The sequence below is a fragment of the Serinus canaria genome, chromosome 23, assembly GCF_022539315.1.
Source record: "Serinus canaria isolate serCan28SL12 chromosome 23, serCan2020, whole genome shotgun sequence".
In the NCBI taxonomy this organism is placed as follows: Eukaryota; Metazoa; Chordata; class Aves; order Passeriformes; family Fringillidae; genus Serinus; species Serinus canaria.
In genome coordinates this window covers 2,703,592-2,726,244 of record NC_066336.1, presented here as the reverse complement: position 1 = coordinate 2,726,244, position 22,653 = coordinate 2,703,592, and the positions used below count along the sequence as shown (strand labels likewise).

Here is a 22,653-nt window from a genome sequence, read left to right as displayed (position 1 = left end):
CGGCCGCCCGTCCCTCACGGCCCTCAGCGACAGCGGGCACAGGCCGCGGGAAGACCTTTTTATTTAAATAGCAGGGATTTAAAAACTCTCGTCGTTTTAACAAGTTAAATAAAATACAGTGTAAATATCGGCTCTCTTTTTTTTTTATCTCGTCTACATACAGCTTATTGGGAAACTTTATGTACTTTACAGCGTCATCAGGTGTCAAACTGCCTGATCTCTGCCTTCGAAAGCAACAGATTGTATAAAACACCGTAATATCAAAAAAAATTGCCAGTATAATGTACAAAAAAAATATTTTTTACAGTAATTCAGTGTCTACAAGTCAGATATAACTGCGTCACGGCAAATCCTCTTCCCTGAGGAGGAACTGGTGGATAAAGTGCTGCGCTTTCCTCTTCTCAGCGATGTCGGGCGTGGGGTGGCCGGGAGGAGGCCGCAGTAACAAACCCCCGAACACGCTGGCTGTGGGGAGAGCACACAGATGTCAAAAACGCCTATTTTATCATTGGCTTTTTGCAAATATTCAAGTGAATATTATATGTGTTGTGTTAGAAGGTAATGCTGTGTTGATTCTCTTAAGTGGTGTGTTACGGATGTTCGTAACTGTGTTTCTGTTGACTCATATTGGCCTAAATCCTAATTGTCCAAATAATTATTATTCTAATTGTACTACTATTTTATAACCATTTTATTACTATTACACTTTTAAAATTTTAAAAACAAGTGACTGGCGTTTTTCACACTGGGGTTCCTGAATGTCCTGCTCTCACTGTGTGTCCGTGTGGCTTTCCCTTTACACAGGTCCTATTTTAACCACAAAAGTTACCTTTTAACTACAAAACTACATTTACCATCCTATTAAAATGTTAATACAGCACTACTAATCAATACCACAAAATACATATAGGAAGCATCTGCGTAGAGCCATATAATATGCACTTTTCACATGGGGATTATCAGCTTTATCCTGCCTTGCTCCCAAGCCAGGCTCTCTTCCCAGTGTGAAAAATGCCTATTTTATGATTAGCTTTTCACAAATATTAAAATGAATATTATATGTGTTGTGTTAGAAAGTAGTGCTGTATTAATTCTCTTAAGTAGTGTGTTAAATATAGTTTGAGGTTATAACAAAATGTTAAAATAGAAATTATGCTATGTAAGATACTTTTTTTCTGAAGAAAAGACTTGCACTGAGATAGCAGCCACAGGACACCTGAATCTTTCAGAGAAAGAGAACTTATTGCTCCATTATCAGGAGAAACAAACTTCTTCCTGCCTTGCTCAGCCCTGAAGACACCCTCAGGATTCAGAGGAAGAAGCTGGCACTGCCCAGACAGAATCCTGTGTTTGAATGGAATTTATGCACCATGGATGAGGTGTATGAATATGCAACAGGCTGTTGCTTTTAAGGGTTAATCCTCTGTTAACGTGGGGCCTTTTTCAGGCTTATGCTGCCCAGGAAACGTACCCAGACATCCATAACTCTTTGTTTCTATTGTCTCATATTGTCTTAATCCAAATTGTCCAAAATTTTTATTACTCTAATTATATTGCTATTTTTATAACAATTTTATCATTATTAAACTTTTAAAATTTTAAAAACAAGTGATTGGCATTTTTCACACCCCACATCTCTGGGTCACTTTCCCAGATTCCTGCTTTTCTGTGGACTATTTGCTAATAATAAAAGGTTCAAAGCACTACAAGCCACCACTGCACCCAGATATGAAGTGTTTTGTGCAGCCCCTCTGAACAGAGGTTTATTTTGCAGGCCTTACCAAGAATATTCGCATCCAAATGGTTTTTCCCTGAGTTCTTCAGTAGCTCTCGTAGAAATGCCATCAGATATTCAAACACATTTCTATGGAACACTGGTAGGTCAGAGATAATCTGAGGAGGCAAAACCATCAACATTTATATTGCAGACACAGCAATGCCTTCCAGCTGCACCTGCCCCCAAAACCCCTCAGTCTGCAGGTGCCAACAGCTCTTTATAGCCTAAAATCACCAGTTCCAGATCATTTCTATTAAGAGGGGATTAAGTTACTGAGAGCAAAACCGGGTGACTGGTGAGAGGCCACTTTGCCTGCCCTCCCTCTGGACTGGTGTCACCAAAGGCCACTTTGCCTGCCCTCCCTCTGGACTGGTGTCACCAGAGGCCACTTTGCCTGCCCTCCCTTTGGAACTGGTGTCACCAGAGGCCACTTTGCCTGCCCTCCCCATGGAATTGGTGTCACCAGAGGCCACTTTGCCTACCCTCCCTTCGGAACTGGTGTCACTTTGCCTGCCCTCCCTATGGAATTGGTGTCACCAGAAGCCACTTTTCCTGCCCTCTCTCTGAACTTGTGTCACCAGAGGCCACTTTGCCTGCCCTCCCTCTGGACTGGAGCTGGTCTCTGGGGCAGCCAGCAGTACCTGGCAGCTCAGGCTGTAGTTGCTGGCACTCTCCAGACAGGAGCTGTAGAACCTGCAGCAGATGACAGGCTCAGGGAGGCTCTCCAGGAACAGCAGCAGGGCCTCTGCCACTGAGTGGTTGCTGCCCACTGATCCAATGGTTAAGGAAGAGCACAGCACGACTTAGGCTGGTCCTATTTCTGCTGAAACATGAATGAACTTTGGGTTAGGTGTCCCAGAACTCTGCCCCCAGCTCACAGCTTTGGGTTGATCCCCTGGCCTCCACACGAGCTCTTGCTGTTAGCAGTTGGGCACATGTGTCAGTCATTGACATTGCCAGCACACAGCAGAGGATGACAGAGAGCCACAAGGAAACGCAGAGCTCAGGGACCCCGGGAGGAGAGACAGCAGCTTAAAAACCTCTCTCAGTTTTGGCACTCTGGCATGGTGAGCTTTCCTGGACATCAGTCTAAAAGGATACAGAAAGTATCGTACATTCCCTTGTCCAAACAGTCTCGGATTTGCTCAAATTCAGATCTGAGGCCTGGCTGCTGAAACAGGTCCTCCTGCAAAGAAAACCCTCTATCAATCCAAGGAAAATGGGAGAACTGTGGGTAAATACAGCAATGTCCTTATAATCTGCCTGGAAAGTCTCTCCAAATTGGTGGTTACCACCCAAGTCTGCTTGATACCTGGACACTGCTGATACCTGGACACGCAGACACGATCACTAGCACCAAACAGTACAACCTGGGGCATTAGGACCACTTATCTCCCATGGCCTTTGGCCAAACACACCCAGCTCGTGGTGATTGCTATGACCAGTATCTTCTTCAAAACTTAACCCAATGCAAACATCTCATTTTGTGTTTCCAGTGCCAACCTGCTGGGAAGCGTTGCGATTCAAGTGATCCACCATCATCCACAGCTCTTTTGGGATGTCCATAGGCTTTTCATCTTGGGCAGGATCATCACTCATGTCTACTGGCATCAGGGTCTGAGGGAGGGCAGTGTGGGCAGGAGGGAGACAAACAAAAGGTAGCTAGCCAAGTTCTTATTCAACTCGGCAAAAATACTTCACAAAGCTTATACCTGAGAATTGAGACTTCTCAGTAAAAACAGACAGGCCTTAGCATCTAGTTTTAATGCTCTTGTGTGTTTGGAAGGGAATCTTGTCTTTAACTCACAAGTCTCCGAATGGATTCTGCTGACATGTCCTGGATCGGTTCCCTCATGTAACACAGTGTATGGATGGGAGACCCAAAGCAACTTGGCAAATAGTTGCCTGTTACGGATAGAAAATAATCCTTCCCTCTGACAAGATGCAAGACTAAGATATCTTCAAGTTTTTCATCTCCAGAGTTTAAGCGAGTGGCTGTTGATTTATTAACAAACACCTCCAGCTCAACTGTGATCTCAGCATCTGCCAGAAGATGATAAAAAACCAGACTCAGTTACAACCAGTAGGAAACCAACAGCCTGCAAAGAGGCACAGCACTCTCAGAAGTGTAGAGGGAACTAAGCCAGAAGGGGACAACATCAGCTCATGAACATGAGACAAAAGGAGGAGCTCACCTGAGAGCAAGAAGCCCTTGCTGGGATTAGCAATCAGCCACTCCTTGCAGTAGGTGTTCTCATCTGGTTTGCTGATAAATTCAAACTGGCAGGGCACTTGGCCATTGCGGATTGTAAACCTCTCTACCTGCAGCTTCATGTATTTAACATCCTTAAAATGGATCTAGAAACAAATGTCAGTCAACACCATCAGCCAATTCCACCTTGCTGGAGCAGCAATTCCTGTTCTGTGGTTTAATTATTAAGCAGCAAGACAAGCAGATTAACCCCTTGCTCCCACCCCCATCTCCTCCAGGACTGCAAAGGATCACACGTGCATACTCTGAATGCCAAAGTCCTCTCCATCAGGGGGCCCTTTAAAACAAATGCTGCCCTCAAATAACTACAATAAAATTGAGAATGAGATAGCTGTGGCCTCAAATGTCTCCTGGGCTTATCTTTATAGTCCCAACACACAAAGCAAATGTTGGTTTGTGACCTTCTCCAGACCCTTACAATTTTACATTTTATGTTTGAAAGCACAAGTCAGAGCAAGGGTCACAAACCACCTTTTTACTTTCTCTCTTCCCACCTCAGGGAATGACACACCTTGTGTTTCAGCCTTGGACTGTGAATGGAATTCACCAGCATCTAAATAGGAACAAAGATTCCTAGGGCTTGTAAACAGAGAGCAGGTGGAAGTCAAAATAATCTGCTTTTTGGAACCAGACCCAAAGGTCTAGGATCTGCTGGGGTCTAGGGCTGCTGAGTTCCCTCAGGGAGTGCTGGCACATGACCATGCCCTACCTCTCTGCGGGACAGTGTCACCGAGGGAATGTTGGCATTCTCCAGCTTATCCAGGGAGCGCACGATTTCCTCAAAGGCTTTGCGGTACAGCTCTTCATTCACAACCTTCACCTGGAAAGGACACACGCTGCACCAGCTAGCACTGACTGTGCCTCTGCAGGACAGCTGGAACACAGCTGCAAACATGGGAAGTCATTTGATTTTAGCAGCACACTAGAGTGTGCAACACAGGGAATGGGCAGAGTTGTTTGGAGCACTAATCTCCAAGATCTTCTCATGATGCCACAACTAACAAGAGTCACTACTGGATCAACCTTTTTTTTTTTCCCTCAGAAAAAATAAGTTTGACAAGACACTACTGTGCTCCCAAAGAACACTGACAGATATTCAGGCCTTGTCCAGCTTAACTGCAGTATCATTTACACAACCCTTGCTTAGTGTGGTCAACAATCCCATCTCCATATCTAATCCAGCCCAGCTTTCAAGCCATTGTTCTCTCTGGATGCTATAAAAGCAGGAGAGAGAAACCAGCACCCAGGGAAAGAGGTCAGCAGAGTTACTTCATCCAGCACTGACCTACTTACCCCAATATCAAACACAGAGCTCACTGGCTTGTGGTCACTGAGCTTCAGAGCCATGTGGCTGCGATAGCTCAGCTGGGCAATGTTCTGCCCTTTCCAGAGTATCCGATCACACCAGGCTGGAACACGACACTTCTCACTAAAACAGACAGGAAAATCCATTTGCAGGCACAGTGCAGATGCAGTAACAACACAGGGCAGAACTCTGCTCACCCAGAGATCAGGCTTTCCTCCCAAGGCCTGGAGCTCATTCTCTATCAAAGTGGTCTTTTTAACAGTTTCTTCACATAGATATAAAACATTTGAGTGTCTGCTATAAGGTATCTCTAGCTCATGCTTTACTTCCTACTTCTTCAAAGGTGCAAGATACAATTAACATACAAAGTAATACTCAGGTGTTTTTGACCATGAGAGCCATGAAAAACAAAAACTCAGGCTCTACATTAAAGTTTGCATTTATTGTTTCCACTGACAGCTGCAGAGATGTTCCTGGTTTGCTAAGAGAAGCTGCTCTGTGTAGAGCATTACAAGAAGGATGGCTCTCACAGGCTTTTGAAGAGCTGCACAGTTGACTCCATGTCAACCCTGGCAGGTCTCACCTAAGCAGGTACAGGAGAGAGCAGCAAAAATGAGATCCTAAAAATTTTGCTTGGGGAAAAAAACCAACAAACTAGACAAAAATAATTTAACTAGCTAAAAGGATTCATTAACTTTATTAATGAATCACCTCTAAGAGGGAACCTAATAGGGTAATTACTGGGAAAAAAATATTAGGAGTATCTGACAAATAGCTCTGTGAGAAAAACAAGGTAAATAGATGTAAACAGGAGATGAATTTTGGAGCAGGGAGAGAACCAGAAATAATCTCACAACTGTTCCTATTTACAGCCATTAGACCTGCAATATTTTTTAACCTTGTTTTTATTTCCCTCAGTGATAACATCAGCCATTTGTAGCATCACATCTGAGACAATCACTGTACCTTGTGTCCCAGTCATCACAGCCAGCATCATACTTGTATGTTGGCTGGAAAGAGATCTCTCCTTCTGTGAAGCCTTCAAAGGCTGCATTTGCCTTCATTTGCCTCTTCAGCTACAAAAGAAGAAAAGATGAAAACTTTAATTTTAGATAATCTCAAGCACAATTTCCATATGGAGTAAAAGGGAGACAACGAGCACAGAAAAGGCCAAGGAGCTGTGTGGTTTGTACCAAGCACCCTCAGCACCATGTGCAGGTGAGACACCAGTACCTGGTCATACTGGCAAAGCTCTGGAAATGCTTTCTCCTCTACAAGCTGCTTCACTTTTGCCACATCCAGTTCCTCCAGACGGTAGTTGAGGTCCCCCAGCCACAGGATCACACTTAAAGAGAATATACACCACAATGTGCAGAGGCCTGGAGCTGCCCCAGAGCTCAGCCAGCCATGGACAGCAGTTCCACTCTGCAGCTCTGAGGCTCTCCCCATCACACCCCCTCTGCTGAGCTGCTCTCATCAGAAATAACAACACTGGAAACTTAACAGGGAAGCTACCTTTTCTATTTTTGCTGTTATTAATCACTGTTCTGCATGTTTGTCACTATCCCTTTGTGACTGGTGCTGTTATTGCTCCACAGTGACTGAATCCCACAGCTGGGGAAGTCAGTGCTTATTCCTGCCCCATCCCCACTCCAGGCTTGAGAGAGCATAAGGTGACAAGTGACCTGTCCAAACTAAAGCTTTTCTGACCCCTCCAGCTGCCATTTATGGCACTGGGCCCCCTCCTCACCCCCCCAGCACATTCTCAGTGCTCCCTTGCACATGCCATGACTCCCCCAGCCAGATGGGAAGCATACTCGTGCTTGCCAATAGTGAGAGGGGGCAGATTTGGATCCGACTGGCAGAACTGCATCCGAGAGCAGATGTCCTTGAAGTCCTGGTTCCTCCGCTCGTACTCCTCCGTGTGAGCTGCCAGGTGAGAGTTCACAATGCACACGCTGGTGTTGTGGAATTTAAACCTGATGGCAACACCACCTTTGTTACCCTGAAAGACAAAGACATTTGTCAGAAGTTTCTACACTGCAGATGAGTCACTAGCAGTGGACAAGCCAGAAGATTTTGAGACAGAGTGTTTAATTCCAAAGGAATAGGCAGAAAATGCTAATTAGTGATTGCTGCTTTGAACATTGGTGCACAGCTGGCAGTGCCCTGAGCTGGCATGGAGATAGGACTGACTATCTGCTTCTAGAGGAATAACCACTGCATCCAAGGAGGGGGGCTCTTCCAAATCTCACCCCTTCTCATGCACATTTGCCATTCTTACCATCCTCCCCATGATTCCAGTCCCCACAGTCTCAACTTCCACCTCGGAGATGTTCAGAGCGAGTTCTGCCTTCACGTACAACAGGAGCATGATCCCCACCAGCCGCACAAGTTTCACCTGAAAAACAAACCCTGCTCCATTCAATGCTGCAATGGAAGAGGTTTGCTGAGAGAAGACACATCCATCCACAACATGGGTCACCAAAGAGAAAGTTTCAGGATCATCCAGTGCTCCAGCAGGGCTCACAGTGCACAGGCCCTGTGGAAGCACAGCCCAGGAAGGAGCTGGGAGCAACATCAGTGAAGGAAGTTGAAGCCCAAAGCAAGAGCTACAGCACAGACACAGGCTCATGGAAGGAGATTCCCTTCAACAGCAGAGACAAGAGATGGAACGGAACTATGGAGCAGGAGCCAAAACAAAGCAGTATTCCTACCAAAATACCTTCACAATTCATTCCACCATACACTGTAGACAGGCATGGAAGAAGGTACAGAGCTTCCTATTCTCCTTCCCCAGGACAGCAGGAGCTCCCTTTAAGTGGGGAAGCCTGGCTCTGTTTCCCATCCTGCCCCTGCCTCAGCACCCTGCACAAAAACACCACCTATAGAACCTGCACAGCCTCTGAAGACACGGCCATTGAGAACAGGAGAAAGCAAAGGGAAAAGAGAGCCAAGTGGGAAATGATTCCACACTCACACCTCCCCAAAAGCCACATTTACCTTTGCATATTTGGCATCTGGGTGAAGACTATCAGTTACAGCTTTAAACCATTCTTCTTCCTTCGGTGTGTCATTGAAAAAGAAGGCTTCTTTAGTCAGATCAAGCTCCTGGAAACTGTGTTAGAGGAAGGAACCCATGGATGCATGCACTTCTTTATAGCTCTCCAACCCCTTCTCTGGGAAAGAACTAAATCAGCTTATACTCACTAAATTTATAACTGAAAACTCAAATCCAGTTATGCTGACTATAGATGTATGTCAAATGTAAAGCTCAATTACTGTCATTATTACATCAAATGGCATTAAGGATTTTGTAACAGAGAGGCCAAACCCTACCAGACCAACAACCCTTACAGGCTGTGGACACACCCACCCTGGAGCTGTGCATGCACCACACCAGTGCCAACATTCCTGTGGTGTCCTGGCTGAACTCTGGGTGACAGATCCACCTGCACAGCCCAGGTGAGTGAGGATGGCCAGGGACAGACACTCACCCCACACAGTAAATGTCTGGAGGCTCAGCATCACACCTCAGCCAGGGCTGGAGGCTCTCCGTGGGTGACTGCCCATTCACGTTGTACGTCCCCACAAAAACCCTGCAAAGACAGGGACAGGATCCCAGAGCTGCAAACTGGGAGAGCAAACCTCCTGCAGAGCCCAGGAAACAGCACTGCTATTAACCAGTTTGTTTATTAACCACATTATGTTTATTAACCATATATAATGTAACATGTTGCCAGGGAAAATTAAGAAAGGTGACAAAGTTGAAATTCCTGAAATTATCTAACTAGAGCTGCGCCTTTACAGATGCATTTTTACAGAAGGACACATTTTTATACACAAAGTGGTAAAGAAATAACAGAAATAAGGCTGTAGCTGTGCAGTAGCAGCTTGAAATTATAAATTCACAGAATGAGATGCATAAAATTATTTCAAAAACAGTAAAGTTTTGGTCCTAATATATTTCACTCAAGCTCTTTCTTATGAGCTTATTGGAAAAACTACATGGATAAGCAGTGGACAGAAATGGAGAGGGAGAAGGCTGGAGTGCCCAGAGCTGATGCATTTCCAGACACTGTCTAAAATAAGCACCGAAAAGAAGTGATTTCAAAAGTGCATTTCCTCCACAAGAACCATGAGGCAAGTCTTGACAGAGACATGAATGAAATTCTGCTCTGCTCGTGCCAAAACATGGAAAGAAAACTGTTCTGGAAAGTATGGATCATATTTTCTACAGAATTTCCTGTTTGTGGGGACACAGGATGAAACAACAGGTGAGTTATTCCGACAGTCTGTGCTCAGTTCCAGCCCACAAAATAAGTTCTTCCCAGGAATGATCATTACCTGTAGTTCTGGATGTGTGTGTAGGAGTCCTGCATTTGTAAAAGCTGAGATTTAACAATGGTATCTCTGAGGCCAAACTTTGGCTCTGATAAGATTGAGGCTTTGTTCGAGGCCATGACACGGGAGGCCCGAACCTGTTCCGTTCTCACTTCAGGCTTGACTTTGTTTTGCCTGCAAATAAAAGCAAAACCACAGGTGAAGCCCAGGCTATCCCCACACCCTAGTTAGCATATTTCTGCCACTGAGGCCTTAATTCACATTTTTCTGTCTGTTCACTAAAGACAGGTAACATTTGGGATAAGCCAAGAAGCCTGAAAAGAGCATTTCTTAGCAGGGTTGAGATGTCCAGACAAAAGCAGTTTAACTAACTAAAATAACAAATGGCTTTCACCATGATGGTGCAGCCTGTTGATGCACAGCAGGCCTTACTCACACCTGGAAAATGACACAAAACCTGTACATCTTCCCTGCTCACTGGAGCAAGGAGAGGCAAATCTCATCTCCCTCTGCCTCAACCAGAGAATGAAGAACTGTGTTTGTTTATAAAACCTCCTGGTGGAAATCTTCCAATTCTGCCCAGAGTGGGTGGAGGTAGAGGTAATTTGATTTTGTTTCTCCTGGCTCTGCAAACTCCTTTTGCAAAGGAATAATGCCACAGCTTGGGAATTCCCAGCAGCAATAGGATGGTATAAATTTAAGGCAGCATACCAGTGCCAAGGACAGCACATGGACAGACTCTGAATGATTTGCATCAGGGTCCACAAAGTCCTGGGAACTGGAAAATGAAACTGTAACATTTTAAGAGTGTATCTATGAGACACAGTGGCTCTAAGCCAAAGCTCTCTGAATTCAAAATAAACAATGCTAGCAGGTCCTGTCCCACGAAACAGCCAAAATATGCCCAAACAGGGGACTGGAAGGATTGTAGGGAGAGGGAGTGGAATGAAATTCCCACTAATGTTTTGACAGCATGCTTATGCTGAACTTTCTTCTGTCTTAACTAGAACTTGCAGATTTTCCTCTCAAAAACTTGCCAGCTTCTATTCTAGAGCCCCCCACCTCTGTGCACTGACCTGGGAGAGCTTCTATCAGTGTTGTCGTGGCTGCAGCTCTGACCGACTGCAGCTTTTTTCCCATTTTGTTTGACACCTTCAGAGCCAACCACTTCTAGAGGAAAAAAAAAAAAAACAACCAACAGAAAGTTTCACTTTAAACACAAAGTGTTCTTCCATTTATCAACATGCTTATGTAAACACTGGCAAAAAATCTGTGGGCAGAAAATGATTTAGATTTGTGTGGAAAAACAAAGTACCCCACAGTCTCTCTTTCAGCTATCTGACAGTTTTAGCTTACTCTGACCCAAGTGTTGTGTGATGATGCAGCTTCCCCTGCAGAAGAAGGAATGACAGGAGCCACAGAGAGCAGCACTGTCCTCTCTGGGAGCACTTGCTGCTGGCTCTCCTTTACAGCTAAGCTGAAGCAGGACTTAGCAGCACAAAATCCAGGGCTTTACCCCAGGAATCTGAAAAATTTATGTTAATAGCAGATTTTTCCTTGCTGAAGCAAGACTGGAAGTTCAAAGAAAGGGGGGGAAGGGGAAAAAACAAACCCACAGTACCATTTAAAAGGTTTCTGCCTATCTGCAAACACCCAGCAAGGCACAGGTGACAGGACACCTCAAGGACCATAAAGAGTCACACCAGGGACCCACGGAACCTCAGCAGAAACATCTGCCTCAAAGCAAACTGCACACTCCTAAAACAGCAACAGGGCTGCTACCACACAAATCAAACTAAGCACAGCAGTGACACTAAACACATCACACTACCTTAGCAAAATTTGACCAGTCTTTCAGCACTTTGTTTCAGCTACAATATTCTGCTCCTACAAGTTGCAAAATAACAGTTAAAAAAGAGGATTCTGGGGGAGCTCTGTGTGTTTAAGATGCAAACCCAGCAATTTTAAAATCATGCTCCTTAGCACACAAATCTAATGATGATGTAGAAATTGTTAAGATTGTTGGGTTCTAGGCATTCAGCTGAGCTTCTCCAGTGAACACAACCCAGAAAAAATAAGATGTTATTGCTGTCACAGAACATTCTGCAGAACATGAGCACAAAACAGAAATAGAACTTGCAGTACTTCACCCAGGCCCTCGGGATACAAACCAGATGACAAGAAGTGGCCAAATTCTCAGCCTGGATAACCTCTTCTGCCCAAGAGCTTTCTGAGAATAGACTGTGTAAGAGGATTTATCAGAGCTTGGACGCAGAAGAGCACATGACTGAAACCTCACTGCAGATCACACAGCTCAAGTCAAGCAGAATTGAGCAGGAGCACACAGAGATGCACTGGGAAGTGTGGGCCCAGGGACACAGCAGTTTCTCCATGGGTGTTGAGAGCTCAGTTACTGCTCTTTGGACCTCTGCAAGCTCTCCCACTAACAACAATGCAACATCCCTTGAGAGTGAGTGACAGGAACCAACCTGAACCTTCACCTCAATGGACAATGGTTACTTTTGTGCCAAGAAAAGAGCAGATTCCCAGGCTTTACTACCTACATGGCTCCATGCCACTTGCCAGGGTGCAGAAGGCATTATTGCAGAATGGAAAGATGTGTGACCCTGCTGCTGTCACAACTCCTACCTGATCCAAAGATCACACCTTGCATTCTAACCTCATGGGCAGAAATCAGCTTTAGGTAGGATTGTCCTAAGAAAGAGATTAGCTTTGGAAAAGGGACTGTTTCCTCAAATATGTTTATATCTAGCCACAGATTTCTGTAGCCAGAGGGATGTATATGGTAGCACTCTGAAGTGGAATAATGACCTTGTTCAACAATTGAACTGAGCACAGAAATACAGAGCAGCATGCAGGGATTACAGGAGGTCTCCATTGCACAGGATTTGCAGTTAAATGAGATCCAAGCAGTAATAAAGGCATTAATGTTAAAAATGTCCAGTGATATTACAGAACAGCAGGAAAATGTATCATATCTCCTGGATAAAGAGGATTCATGCTCAGCGTCAAAAGGGGAGAATTAAATTAGCCTTCATGCAACCAGAGCAGTCCAGCCTAAACGCAGCAGGGTACAGCAAAACACCAACAGTCGTGTTTCGAGCCCCACACTGACTTCCAGGAATTGCTTTAGCTCTGAATCTTCTCACACGTGCGCTCTGCAAAGGGGGAAACCACCGAGCGCGGCAGCGGCGGAGCCGGCGGAGGAGGCGCCGGAAGAGCGCGGCCCGCGCGGCGGAGGCGACCCGGGCGCACGGGGCGGGCACCGGGCGGGCACCGGGCGGCGGAGCCAGCGGAGCCCCGGCGGTCAGCGCCCGGCAGCAGCTCCGCGCCCGCTGCCCGCGGCGGAGCTGCCCCGGAGCTGCCCCGCCGCCTCCCGGCCCCGGCCGCCCCGCAGAGCTCCGGCAGCGCCGGACGGGCGCTTAGCCCTGCCCCGGCCTCGCCTCCCCGGACAGACAGACAGACAGACGGCGGGGCAGCGCGGCCCACCCGCCCACCCCGGCGGGTCCCCGCGCTCACCTCGGCGGGACCGCCCGCCCGCGGACATCGCCGCAGCTCGGCGCCCGGCCCGGCCCGGCCCCAGCGCCCGCCCAGCCCGCCCCGATCCGCCCCCGGCAGCCGCAGCGCCGCACCCGCGCCCGCTCGGTCTCGGGCTCGCCGAGCAGCCGCTGCCTCTGCCCCCCGGAACACCGAGCATCGCTGCCGGGATGCTGACGGCGAGCCACGGCAGTTCCAGCCCCGGCGCCGCTCCTCCACACGCGGGAGGGACGGGCAGACGCCAGACCCGGCAGATCCGCAGGGAGGGAGCTCGTACCTGCGCTGCACCTGCTGACCTCCTGCAGGAACGTGCGCGTGTGCGAGCCGAAGGGCAGCTGCACTGTCAGCCGATCGTCTGCCGAGCCGATCTGGACAGTCACGTCCGAGCCTGCGGACATCGGGAGAAAAGAGTTCCTGAGGGTCGTGCTGACAAGCTTTCACAAACTGAGCTCTGCAAGGGTGGGTGTGCACATGCACACAGCCTTTGGCAACATCTCCCCGTGCTTTCTTACCATGTTCCTTTCCAAAGTTTTACATGAGAATGCCTCTTAAAAGATAAAAAATCATCATTTATAAATATTTATTCTGTTTGTTCAGGGACAATAATTCATCTTCTAGCAGCAGCAGTTTAAAGTTATATGGAAAATTAGTTCCCTTGGTTGAACGGGGATGCTCATGGGGATGCAGGTAACAATGGCCAACAGCATGGCAACTGCCCCAGGAGCCACAGGGCACAACCCCTCCCCAGTCAACTCCCCTGGGGAACAAGAACCCCCCAGTCCTGCCCCAGTGCAGGCACTAAAGAAACCACAGAACTCACCAATGACGTGAAGGTCACTGTCCAGTACAACTGCAAAAGTAAAACAAAGTTCAGTTGAAAGCTAAAGCAACAGATTTGCAGACAACACTGATACTTCTCCAAACTCCAAATGTTCCCAGCAGGAACAAATGCAGGCAGAAGAAACCTGCTGGGCAGGGGCTGTGGCTGGGGCCTGGTGGGACAGAGGCACTCTGCTCCTCGCAGGGCCCTGCCAGAAATGCCATGTGGTGCACAAGTTTCACCAAAGATAACAAACTTTAAAAATGTGAAGGCAGAATAGATTGCAAATTTCAGGAAGCAGGAAAGCAGAATAGATTGCAAATTTCAGGAAGCAGGAGAGCAGAATAGATTGCAAATTTCAGGAAGCAGGACAGCAGAATATTGACACATACTCCTTCATCCCATTCTTTGGAACTGGCCACTGAGCCACCACAGTGTGTCAGTACCTTCTTCCACTGCAAACTCATCTGTGATGGGGATCACTCTCTCCAGCCAGACGTCCTCAGCTGTGATGGCCATCCGCCGGTGAGTGTACACATAGATCCTGCAAGCACAGAGCAGCACGGAGGCAAAGCCTCCTCAGTCCTGGCACGTCTGCAGACAGACAAGACCACACCCCATCCCACCCAGCAGCACCTGCCAGCACAGCCTCATGCAAATCCCAAACCAACTCCTCCACCGAGTGCCCACCCACCTGCTCCCCCCACCACTTAAATAATGTGTTCACATAACCGGCAGAGCAGAGCAGAGCAGCTCATGGGCCGGGGCTTCTCACTGGCCACCCATAACATCAAGGCACCGTGCCTTCAAACTGCTGCCCTACAGGGCTGCACTCTGGGAAAGCCCTTGGGATGGGAGGGGGATCTCAGGTGGCCGTGGAGGGACCCGCAGAGTTCTCTCGGGTGCCCTCCCTGCCCGCCCCGCGCTCCGGTACCCACGCGTGGTGCCCGCGGCACTCCACCAGGCCCAGCAGCCGGCTCTCCACGCTGTCCCCCGACGGCAGGAGGGCCTGCACCGCCTGCGGCCGCGGGTCAAGGAACCGTGGGGCAGCGCCGGGAGCGGGGACGCGGCGGACGGAGCGAAGATCGGGGCGGGGGACAGGCGGGAGGGAGCGGGGACGGAGCGGAGGGAGCGCGGCGGGGACGGGGCGGGGAGGGAGAGGATGGTGAGAGCCCGGAGGGAGCGACGGGGATGGAGGGAGGGAGCCACGACAGCAAACGGGAGGGAGAGGACAGGGACAGCCCGGAGCTGGGAGCGCGGCGGCACCGCCACACCGGGGCCGATCAAAGGATACGATCCGGCAGGTCGCCCCCGCCGCTAGGCTCTCCTGGATGGCCACCGACTGGTCCATGTCCGGCCCGGGGCCGGGAGCCGGAGGCTCTCCCGGCGGCTGCGCGCTCGGGGCGGCTGTCGCAAGGCGATGAGCGAGGCGGCCGCGGCTCCCCCCAGCGGGGCCGCCCCCGCTGCCGCTCCGTTATCGCTCCGCTCCGGGACCCGCCGGAAATAACGGGACGGGAACCACCGGTGGGAGCGGTCTGGCTCGGCAGGGACGGCGGCCGAGCGGGCGCTGCGCGGCGCGGTGCGAAGGACGGGGGAGGCACGGCACGGCACGGCCCGAACCCCGCGCCTCCGGCTGGCCCCTCCCGGAAGGAAAGGGGGACTGAAAGGGGGAACCTCTGGGGTCGGCAGACATGGGAAAGGATAATTTCCACGGAAAATCGCGAGATGATCTTATTTTTAGTAGCCCCTTGGGTTATTATTTGTTGAATATCAAGACGACCCAGCACAAAGCCGTTATTCAAATCAATTAATGCGGAGCGTGGGAGTAAGTGCTGTAAAATATCACCAGAGCTTTTTGCACTGTCGAGACGGATGTAGCTCCTTCCACAGATGCAGGAGAGGTAGGTCGAAAGAGGAAAAACCCGAGTGGTCTCGGTCAGTGTCAGCTCTGCGCCACTTCCCCAGTCCCTCTCTGCTCACAAAAGTACAAGGGAACAGCCTGAAAACGCTCCTCTAAGCACCAAACCTTTCAAGAAGTGTGGTGCTAGGCTGTGTTTTTGAGCTAGAACAACCCTGGATGTGAATACACTGACACTGAAACAAACAAAACACACAGCCCAAAGGCTGAGCTGCGGTTTTGCTGTACCAGAACAGGCACTGCAGCGTGGGAAGGGCCGGCTGTGGAAGAATGACGTGGATTTTTTCATCCACCCCGTTAGGGCTGGCACTGCTCCAGGAGGGCCAGCACTGCCGAGTCTCCTTGCTGGGAAAGCACAGGAGGCTCCAAGGGCTCAAACCCACCCAGCCCAGCTCTGCTGCCCTCCCACAGGTCACACTGTGTTCAGCCACACTCCACACACCAGCACCAAAGGGGGCTGACACAAAGACTTTTTAATATTTTGCAATCTTTTCTCTAAGGAACCGGTGGCAGCAGAGGACAGAGGTGGCAGGGAACAGCACCGTGCATTGACCACAGGTAATTCTGCTTGGCCATGCTCTGCGTGCTCTGTGTGCTCACCTCTGGGCTCTGCCTTCAGCAGCAGAGAACCACAGATGTGAAACAGAATCATCTAAAACATGAGATGCCTTTAGCTGAATCCCACTTCCCTGCCTGAGGCTGGGAGATGAAACACAGAATTACTATTTTACATACATGGGCAAGAAGCATTTCATAGCCAGAGCACCTTGGAGCTAACAGGGGGTGCAGGGAGACTGTGCCACGAGCAGGTCATTGATTAGAGCAGCCCCTGTGCCTCAGTCAATGCAGAATTTTTGGGGTTTTAAGGAGGCCTAAAACCCTCTTGTTCCAGCTCCTGAGGTCCCCCATTCCAGCAGCACTCCCAGGATCCACAATTAGCTTGCAGGCCTCTCAGACCTACAGGATTTGGGCAGGGTAGGGTAGAATCCCTTGATGTAGCTTTCTAAGTGCACAGGTTAAGTGCTTTTCCTCTGGGAAAAGGGGCAATCTTGTTTTCAAGTACTTAAACTTTACTGAAATGCCAGGACTCACCTATGCTGGGATGGTGCAGGATTCAGAGTGCAGCTTAGGGAGGGTTTAGGATCAACAGCAGGGTCCTATGCAGGGTGACCAAAGTGACCCCCAAGGGGGTGCAGCTGCCCATGAGCAGATGCAGAGGGCCCCAGACACCTTGTTGGTGGGACAGGGACAGTACAGAGGGTGTTTGCTAGCAACCTTGACTGGAGTCAGAGAGCAGCAGGATCCTACTTATCCTATAGGAGAGGCTGCAGAGCTACCTGGCTGCTGCCTACCCCCAGAGGGAAGTGGAGACCCTGTAATTCAGCAGAAGGACCACCCCACATGCCATGACCTTGAGGAGTGGGGCCAGTGTGGCCTGCCCAGCGCTGTTGAGGTGAACTTTGCCATCCAGTTTCAGACAGCTGCCTTTTGGGGTGGCTGGGCAGCACTCCTGGTAACAGGCAGCCTTCATCCCACCAGCACAGACTGGTTTGGCAGCCTTGCAGGCTTTGCTACATCCTGCCATGTAATTCAAGCCCATCTTCTTCATCTGGAAAGACAGAGACATTAGCCTGGGGGTCATGCCTTTAGTATTAGCATTACAGGAACACAATGCTCTGCAGCACCAGGCCATACCTCACAGAAGTCCTGTCCCAAAATACATTTAGTGATGGTCTTCCTGCCTTTGAAACACTGGTCCCCGTGACAGGAAAATGCTGCACACACTTTGCCCTGTGAGAGAAAGGACTGGGAGATAGCATCTGTCCATCAGGACAAAAACTGCATTTAAGACAGCCCTTCACTCCTCTCCACCCCCTTCTGTTCTGCTGGTATTTGTGCCATCAGGCATTTTAGATCCAGAGATAAAGGAGTATTCTGAAACTGCAAGAAACTACTGAAAGACCAGCAGAGCAAGCAAGTTTCAAGCCTCTTTTTCCTTCTTCTTAAGAGGGCTCTGCAAAGATAAGCACTGTCCCCTCCACCAGGCCCAGGAAAGGGCTGCAGAGCCCAGTGGGTTCTCACCCTCCTGCAGCTGCAGGAAGGCTCATCCCATGGTCAGATCAAACTGCCTGAGCTGATGTGAGTGCTGCTCTGGGGAACAGGACTGATGGACAGGCACAAGGCTCCTTAGGGGCTCCTTACTTCCAGCGCTCATTCAGGATTTGTTCCCTTCCAGAGTCAGCTTTGTAGCCCATAAATCAAATGGAGGAGGGACCTTTTCCTGTCCCCTGCTCAGGAGGGAGCTCAGCCATCCCAGCAGCCCCAGACTCCATGGAAGCAGCAGCCTCCCCTGCTGTGGTACCTACATTCTGGGGGGGAGGCCGAGGTGTGGTGCTGGTGGTTGTCGGTGGCACAGTGGTGGTGGTGGTGGTGGGTGGCAGATCACCTGCAGACACACGAGGAACCCTGTGAGCTGGGCACAGCCCACACAGGGCCAGATTCACCAGCACTGCTTGTGGTCAGAGCTGCCAGGGCCACCCTGCCCCTCACCCAACTCCAAGGACAGGGCGAGCCCAGAAGAGAGGCAGATGCAGCCACAACCCCTCTGGCTTCTGCCCACCAGGAGACAGCAGAACAAAGCTGGGCCATACCATAGGCAGTGGCGTTGAGCTGCAGGCAGAGAGGGCCAGCACAGCACTCCAGGGCACACTGCTGCCTGCTGCTGCTGCTGCTGTTGGTGCTGCATGGCTCCGAGCTGCACCCCCTGCTGCAGCCAGCCGTGTAGTTAGTGCTGGAGAAACGATAGAGCTGCAAGGGGCAGAGCCAAGGGATAACGTGAGTGTGGAGAGGGGCTGTCATAACAGAGCAGAAATAACTGACAGAGAGGAAAGGGAGATGGACACAGACTTAACAGAGCAGTGTGCATTGCTGAGAGGAAGAAAGGGGAGGTTTTCCCTGGTGCAGCCCCCCGGCAGCTCCGTACCTCGCAGTGAGTCTCGTTATGGCAGGTGGTTGTTCTGTTGGCATGGGCTCCATCCTGGTAACACCTCTCTCCCGAGCACTGAAAGCTCTGGCAGGTTTGCTGGAGAGACACCAGGGTGTCACCCTGCAGCAAAGGCACTTAGCACAGCACTGCAGGGCTGTCCCCAAGCACAGCCTTGCTGTCTGCAGGGGCCACCCCCACCTGGCCACCCTCTGTGCTCCCTTCCACCACAGGAGGTACTCCCATGGCACACCTGTGACCAACCAGCTGGGCACTGTCCATAGGATTAAAATGGCCCAGCAGAACCCCTCTTTCCATTCCTTGCCTTACCATTGTCTCTTCTGCTCCCTTCATAGAGGTGTTGGTGGCCACCAGAGAGGCATTGTTGGTGACCACCATCACCGTGGCATTGTTGGTGACCACCACCACTGAGGTGTTCTTGGTGGCTGCTAAAGCCTCCTTGGTAGTCACCACCACCACCGCAGCATTCTTGGTGGCTGCCGAGGTGTCCTTGGTGGCCATGGTCACCATTGGGATGTCCTTGGTGGCCATGGTCACCATTGAGGTGTCCTTGGTGGCCATGGTCACCATTGAAGTGCTCTTGGTGGCCGCTGTAGCCTTCTTGGGAGTTGCCACCACCACCGTGGCATTCTTGGTGGCTGCTGAGGTGTTCTTGGTGGCCACGGTCACCACTGAGGTGTCCTTGGTGGCCATGGTCACCATTGAGGTGTTCTTGGTGGTTGCCAATGCATTCTTGGTGGCCCTGACTACCACCAAGTTGTTCTTGGTGGCCATCGAGGCCTCCTTGGTAGTCACCACCACCATGGCATTCTTGGTGGTTGCTGAGATGTCCTTGGCGGCTGTCAATGAGTTCTTGGTGGCCACAGAGGTGTTGGCAGTGGCTACCGTTGCAGCATTCTTGGTGGTGGCCACCACCATAGCATTCTTGGTGACTGCCACCACTGCAGCATTCTGGGTGGCCACTGAAGTGTTTTTGGTGGTCACAGCCACCAACAAGGCCTTCTTGGAGGTCACTGTCCCTACCAAGGCTTTCTTGGTGGCTGCTGAGGTGTCCTTGGTGGCCATCCCCATGGTGTTGGCAGCTGTGCTGTGTGCTGAAAAACAAAAAGCTCCTGCTTGGTGAAGGAGACACCAAGGAAAAACGTGCTCAGCAAGCCCTGTGTCCCTTCCTGAGCCATGGCAGGGTCCAGAGGACCTGTGGGAAGCATCTTTTACACTGTTGCTGGGAGCTGAAATGGCAGTTGGTGACAGGATGTCCCCAACAGGGTCCACTTGCAGCCACCAGCTGGGCAGGCCAAGAAGCAGGTCAGGGCCAGCAGCCACCACAGCAGCACTGTGTGCATGTCACAACAGCCTCTCCCTCCCACTTCCAGCCTTATTTTCTGGGAGGAACAGGATTTTATGGGGGCTAAACCGTGAGGAAATGTTCCTCACCTGTCCTGCAGCTCTGTCCTACAGAGCACAGCCTGGAGAGGACAGACACAAAGCCCCTGCCTTTGTCCCACTCCCTGCAGCACCCCAGATTTCCTTTTGGGATCCAGAACTCACCTGCTGTGGCAGGAGAGTCCTGAAGACAGAGTTGCAGAGCCAAGATGCAGAGCAGCAAGCCTGGAATGGAGTGGGAATGCCTGAGAGCACCACACCTGCTGTCTGCTTTACCCACCCAGCAGCACAGGCAGCTCATCCTTCAAACAGATAAGCAGGAATACTCCTCCACCTCCCCAAAGCCCCAGGTGACCTCAGGGAGGCCTCTGGCAGAGCCCACAACAGCTGGAGCAGAGATGGACCCAGGATGGGGGACAGACAGACAGACAGACAGACAGACAGACAGACAGACACTGCTCCCTGTGCTGCACCACTGCCCCCTTACCTCGAGTGGGGGGCATGAGCCGTTGGTGTCCAGCCATCCTCATCCACCAGCAGCTGCACCCGGAGCTGGCAGGGGGAGAGGGGTCAGAGCTCACCCGAGGTGCAGGGGGGACACCCCAGGACAGCTCTGTGCTCTCCCTGCAGTGCTCAGCCCCGAGACAGCCAGGCAGCCCCTCCTGAGAGGCTCCAGGAATCCACCGAGGCTGCCGTGGCTGCTGATGGGGATCAGGAGCCCCGGGGAGCTCTGAGTGTGCTGTTGGTGTGGCAACAGCCCTCCCTGGAGCTCACAGCCCTGCAGGCAGCTGCCACCAGCAGGGTGACACAGGGAAAAGTGCCACCACGCAGCAGTTTGCTGCTGCAAGGGAAGATGTCACCTGGCTCTCCATCCTCTATTTGCATTCCAAATGTTGACCTGTTTTGCTAAGGAAATGGTGGAGGTGTGACCCCAAACAGGCTCCAAAGCCAAATTCTCCAAGGAGAATTGTAATACTCCCCTCCTGTTCTATGACTTAGACTCAGTCACCATTCCCCCAGGACCTGGAGGGGCTGAAGCTCATTCAGACACCTCTAAGGCTTCAGAGTGACAGAAAGAGCCAGCTGGCACCTCACCCTGCAAACCAGCCCAGCCACCACCCAGAACAGCTCTGGGCATCCTCACCAGCCCAGCCACCACTCAGAACAGCTCTGGGCATCCTCACCAGCCCAGCCACCACCCAGAACAGCTCTGGGCATCCTCACCAGCCCAGCCACCACCCAGAACAGCTCTGGGCATCCTCACCAGCCCAGCCACCACCCAGAACAGCTCTGGGCATCCTCACCAGCCCAGCCACCACCCAGAACAGCTCTGGACATCCTCACAGAGCCCAGGGCAGGCAAGGAACCAACATCTGCCTGACACAGCCTCATCCCAGAACAACCTTCCCCCCAGGCAGGGAAAGAGCCCACAGCACTGACTCACCTGTCTGCCTGCTCCTGAAGCCCCAGCACACCTGCAGTCACTGCCAGCACTGGAGCACCTCTGAGCAGCTGCTGTGGTACAGCCCCACAGCCCAGCCCCACCCCTGGCAGCCTGCCCCCAGGGAAGGGTCACATGCAGCTCCACAGGGGCAGAGACACAAACCTGCACAGCAGTGGAGAGAGGGCTTTGTGAGGTGGACATGTCACACAAGCCACCTCTGCACTCAGGGGACTAGGGGACACAAGTGCTACTGCCACACGTGATGTGAGCGGCCTCTGCACAGTGGAGCTGCAATTCTTGAGGCATCATGAATCCATGGGGTATGTACAGACACCTCCAAGTGTGCACCAGGGGCCAAGGATGCTCCTGAAGCCACAACAGGCCCCTCTAAACACAGTCTCTGTTCCCATCTCCTCCTGCACCACAGAAGGATCTGCACACAAATAACATACCAGGACATTCAAGCCAACAGCAGTGCCACAGAAATCACCCCAGAGCCAAACCTGAAGCTGTTGGTAGTTCTCTGAAAAGAGCAATGGCCAAAGCTCCCCAGGGAGACAGACCCAAGGTAAAAACAGTTCTGTAAGCCAGGCGACCTTGTTTTTCAAAGAAAACCACAAGTTCACACCAAGATCTAGAAATAGGACCAGTACCTGTCAGCACACAGTGCCCAGAGTTTCAGAGTCAACCCTCAGCATAAACATTTCCAGCAGAGTGGAAATGAAAGAAGGAATTTTCTGACAGCTGTGTAAAAAGCATTTTAAACACACTGTAATCAAAACTCTTCCTTCCAGCATATGAAAGAAGACAAGTCTCTCAGCACTTCC

The 22,653-nt window shown here is 50.7% G+C and overlaps 1 protein-coding gene across 3 annotated transcripts; it reads right to left on the bottom strand.

Annotated features, from left to right (window-relative positions):
• Positions 1 to 121: 121 nt before the first annotated feature.
• On the bottom strand, positions 122 to 15,578 carry INPP5B (inositol polyphosphate-5-phosphatase B). 3 transcript variants are annotated; one of them, XM_050983418.1, is made up of 22 exons: positions 15,372 to 15,578; positions 15,016 to 15,095; positions 14,524 to 14,621; positions 14,078 to 14,107; positions 13,535 to 13,645; positions 10,776 to 10,866; positions 9,703 to 9,873; positions 8,853 to 8,954; positions 8,359 to 8,473; positions 7,640 to 7,756; positions 7,173 to 7,360; positions 6,589 to 6,700; positions 6,322 to 6,431; positions 5,343 to 5,478; positions 4,759 to 4,869; positions 3,973 to 4,135; positions 3,585 to 3,820; positions 3,281 to 3,394; positions 2,879 to 2,963; positions 2,419 to 2,546; positions 1,782 to 1,893; positions 122 to 465 (listed from the first exon to the last, which is right to left on the bottom strand). In XM_050983418.1, exons 1-22 carry the CDS (start codon positions 15,426 to 15,428, stop codon positions 341 to 343), a joined length of 2,592 nt encoding a protein of 863 aa, XP_050839375.1. In that variant the 5' UTR covers positions 15,429 to 15,578; the 3' UTR covers positions 122 to 340. The 3 variants fall into 3 exon arrangements, with proteins under 3 accessions (XP_050839375.1, XP_018778073.1, XP_050839377.1); XM_018922528.3 differs by having other exon boundaries at positions 10,776 to 10,869; positions 15,372 to 15,576; XM_050983420.1 differs by lacking the exons at positions 13,535 to 13,645; positions 14,078 to 14,107; positions 14,524 to 14,621; positions 15,016 to 15,095; positions 15,372 to 15,578 and adding an exon at positions 13,240 to 13,299 and having other exon boundaries at positions 10,776 to 10,869.
• Between the last annotated feature and the right edge of the window lie 7,075 nt (positions 15,579 to 22,653).